This window comes from Nannospalax galili, unplaced genomic scaffold, assembly GCF_000622305.1.
Source record: "Nannospalax galili isolate Female #2095 unplaced genomic scaffold, S.galili_v1.0 scaffold91, whole genome shotgun sequence".
In the NCBI taxonomy this organism is placed as follows: domain Eukaryota; kingdom Metazoa; phylum Chordata; class Mammalia; order Rodentia; family Spalacidae; genus Nannospalax; species Nannospalax galili.
Genome location: NW_008332583.1, coordinates 1 through 2,836, shown reverse-complemented (window position 1 = coordinate 2,836; position 2,836 = coordinate 1). Strand labels below are relative to the sequence as shown.

The following is a 2,836-nucleotide window of genomic DNA, read 5'->3' as shown; positions in this document are numbered from 1 at the left end:
CTTCAGGATTCCATACAATACCTAGTAATATGTAAATGCTATAGAAAGTTGTCATATGGTATTTAGGGAATAAAATTTGTACATGTTCAGTATAGACACTTTTTTTTTCCTTTTTGTCTTTTTGAGACAGCTGCTAGGGGCCGGGGGCTGTCAGCGCCCCACCCGCCGCGGGCCGCGCGCCGCCGGAACTCCGCGGCGCCTCCTTAAAAGCGGCCCCCGCGCCACTCTTTTTTCCCCCTTTTTGTTACATTGTAGGAGCGGAAAGAATGTCGGAGCGGGCCGCGGATGACGTCAGGGGGGAGTCGCGCCGCGCGGCGGGCGGAGCAGCGGCCGCCCGGCAGCACCAGCTTCAGCCTCCGCAGCCCCAGCGGCAGCCGCCGCGGCGCCCACGGCCAGAGGACGGCGGCCCGGGAGCTGCCTCTAGCTCGGCCGCCGCCATGGCGACGCTGTGGGAGCGCAGGCCCCTGCCCAGCCCCGAAGCGATGCTGGGACAGCCGTGGAATCTGTGGGTCGAAGCTTCCAAACTTCCAGGGAAGGACGGTGAGTGTCCACATGCCTTCGGCCTCCCCGCGCCCCCGCCTTCCCTCTCCCCGGCTTCCCGGCCCTGCGCCCTGCCCTGTGACCCGCCCCCTCGGGGGTCGGAGATGCTATAGTTCACTGGGTTGCGGAACGCGGAGGTGCCCACACCTACCCTGTGCGTGCGTGAGCGTGCGTCACACTCCTGGCCACTGACCTGCCTCTCCTCCTGTGTGTGTATCTCCTAGGGACCGAATTGGACGAAAGTTTGAAGGAGTTTGGGAAAAACCGCGAAGTCATGGGGCTCTGTCGGGAAGGTGAGTCCAGCCCCGATGGTGGAGTTTGTGCCAACCCTAGGGAAGTTTTCTTGTTGCTTCAGCCCACCTTCCCTGCTTCCCCCTTGGAGGAAGATGCTGAAGAGGAGGGACTCGGGTGGGCAGAGCATTTGGAGAATCTGGCTGCAGGGGGCTTCCTGCAGTGGGCAGCGACCTAGAAACCCCCCCCCCTCCCGGAAGCTTCACAAGGTGCAACCTCAGCAGCAGTTGGAAGTGATGAGCATAGGAAACCGGCTGGGAGTTTAACCTAGATCCTTCCTATCTGACCCCCTTATGGAAAGCACCAGTGGAGGGAAGAACTCTCAGCTTTGAAATGTTTGAGGGTGATATGGAGAGGAAATCTTGACATCCTGGATTTTCTTAAGGCAATAAGAATGAATTTTGAACCTTAAAAGTAAAGTATCTTATCTTTGTAACCTTGTTCGCATAGGACCTAAAGTACAAGTTTAGGATGCTACCAGAAGTCAACCAAGGAGTGCAGTTGGTCAGATTTGTGTGTGTTTGCACTGCCAAATGAGGGAACAGAAATCCAGAATTTTTCTGCTTGTAGAGTAAAATCAGAGGCTAATTAGTGGTTAGTTTTCAACTTTCGTGAAAGACTACTTTAGGTAGGGAAAGATATGCTCCCTGGGAGTCAGGGAAGGTGTCTGGAAACTTGCATTTGCCCTTGGGATTACCTTTTTTGGGGGAACTCTCATCTTTTGATACCTAATGCTTACCTGGACACTAATGGGAAAGGTCATGGCCTTGAGTCAAGTTTGGGATCTAAAAACAGAGTTTACATTTCTCAGAACAGTTTGATTTCTCACCTGCAGCCATTTGTTTTGGCAGTGTTTTTACTCAGGACCCAAGAAGTCGACTTTGGGCAGCTGGATTTCTCAGTCCAGAACTGGCATACTGTTACTGCCTCAGGTTTACTCCGTGTTTTTAGCACCTGCTTTGCTTCCTTTTGCCACACGGCCAGTTGGCGCTGCCAAGAAGAGTTAACGCTGGTGGCAGCCCTCTGGGAGCTTCCATTGGAACAGATTATAGGGTAAATTAGTTGATTTTCAAAATAAGAATTGCTGTTTGAGGGCAAAGGAAAGAGGGAAAGCACAGGACTTGGTGGCGGTGTTGCAATAGGAAAAATCAGTTGTTAGTCCGGTTTTAGTGTTGACTTGGCAGATTGCCTGGACTTGAAAAATTAAAATCACTAGGTGGCAACCCTCATAGGAAGTGGTGGAGTGGAGTGCTAGCGGACCTAATCCACTCTTGTTCTTAGTTTTCATTCTTGGGTGTGGATGTATTTCCCATTAAGGGCTTCTATGTCTCTGTCAGTACAGAATGCTAATTATTGGCAGTTTCCCTATAGAGAATGAGTGTGTTTCACTGAATGCCTTGGTTTGGATTGGGACCCATCCAAATTTAGTGGCTGAACCTATTTTTGCTTTATTTAATATTTTCTAATTGGAACATGTTAATCAACAGATTTTCCACAAAGCTCTAAGACCTTGTAACTACTTAAGCCACCAGAAGGTCATGGATCTGGCAGCACGTACCTCTGAACTGTCAACTATTAGTGTTTGCTAAAGATGGCTTTTTTAAAAGTCGCTGTCACCATTTAGAGGATGCGGTAACTGACTTATGCTTGCCTGCTTTGAGTAGAGAATGAAGCTTAAAATTCAGTAAGTTCTTCATTTGTGACTTTGGTATAGTTGAAAAATCCAAACTTGGTGAAAAATTGAGGCTACATTGGACTACATATTGAGACCTTGTGTTTAAAAAGAGGGCTGGGTTAATAGTTTAGTGGATAAAGTGCATGCATGGGTACCTGAGTTTGACCCCTGGAATCCACATTTTAAAAAACAAAAAAGCATGTGCATCTTGGTGCATGCTTGTAATCCCACTGCTGGGGAGGTAGAGAGAGGCGTGTCCTGGGCTCCCTGGCCAGCCTTACCTACTTGGTTGCTCCACAGCAATGAGAGACCCTGTTTCACAAAACAAGG

General features: G+C 49.8%; 1 protein-coding gene across 1 annotated transcript in view; it reads left to right on the top strand.

Moving 5' to 3' along the window:
• LOC115069355 (ataxin-7-like) overlaps positions 1–1,884 on the top strand; it is a gene marked incomplete at its 3' end in the record, with an annotated part of 21,083 nt that extends 19,199 nt beyond the window's left edge. The window contains exons 2-4 of the mRNA XM_029560835.1: positions 256–540; positions 765–948; positions 1,696–1,884. Of these exons, the coding sequence (XP_029416695.1) occupies positions 267–540; positions 765–948; positions 1,696–1,884 (647 nt within the window). The remainder of the gene's footprint in view (positions 1–255; positions 541–764; positions 949–1,695) is intronic.
• Between the last annotated feature and the right edge of the window lie 952 nt (positions 1,885–2,836).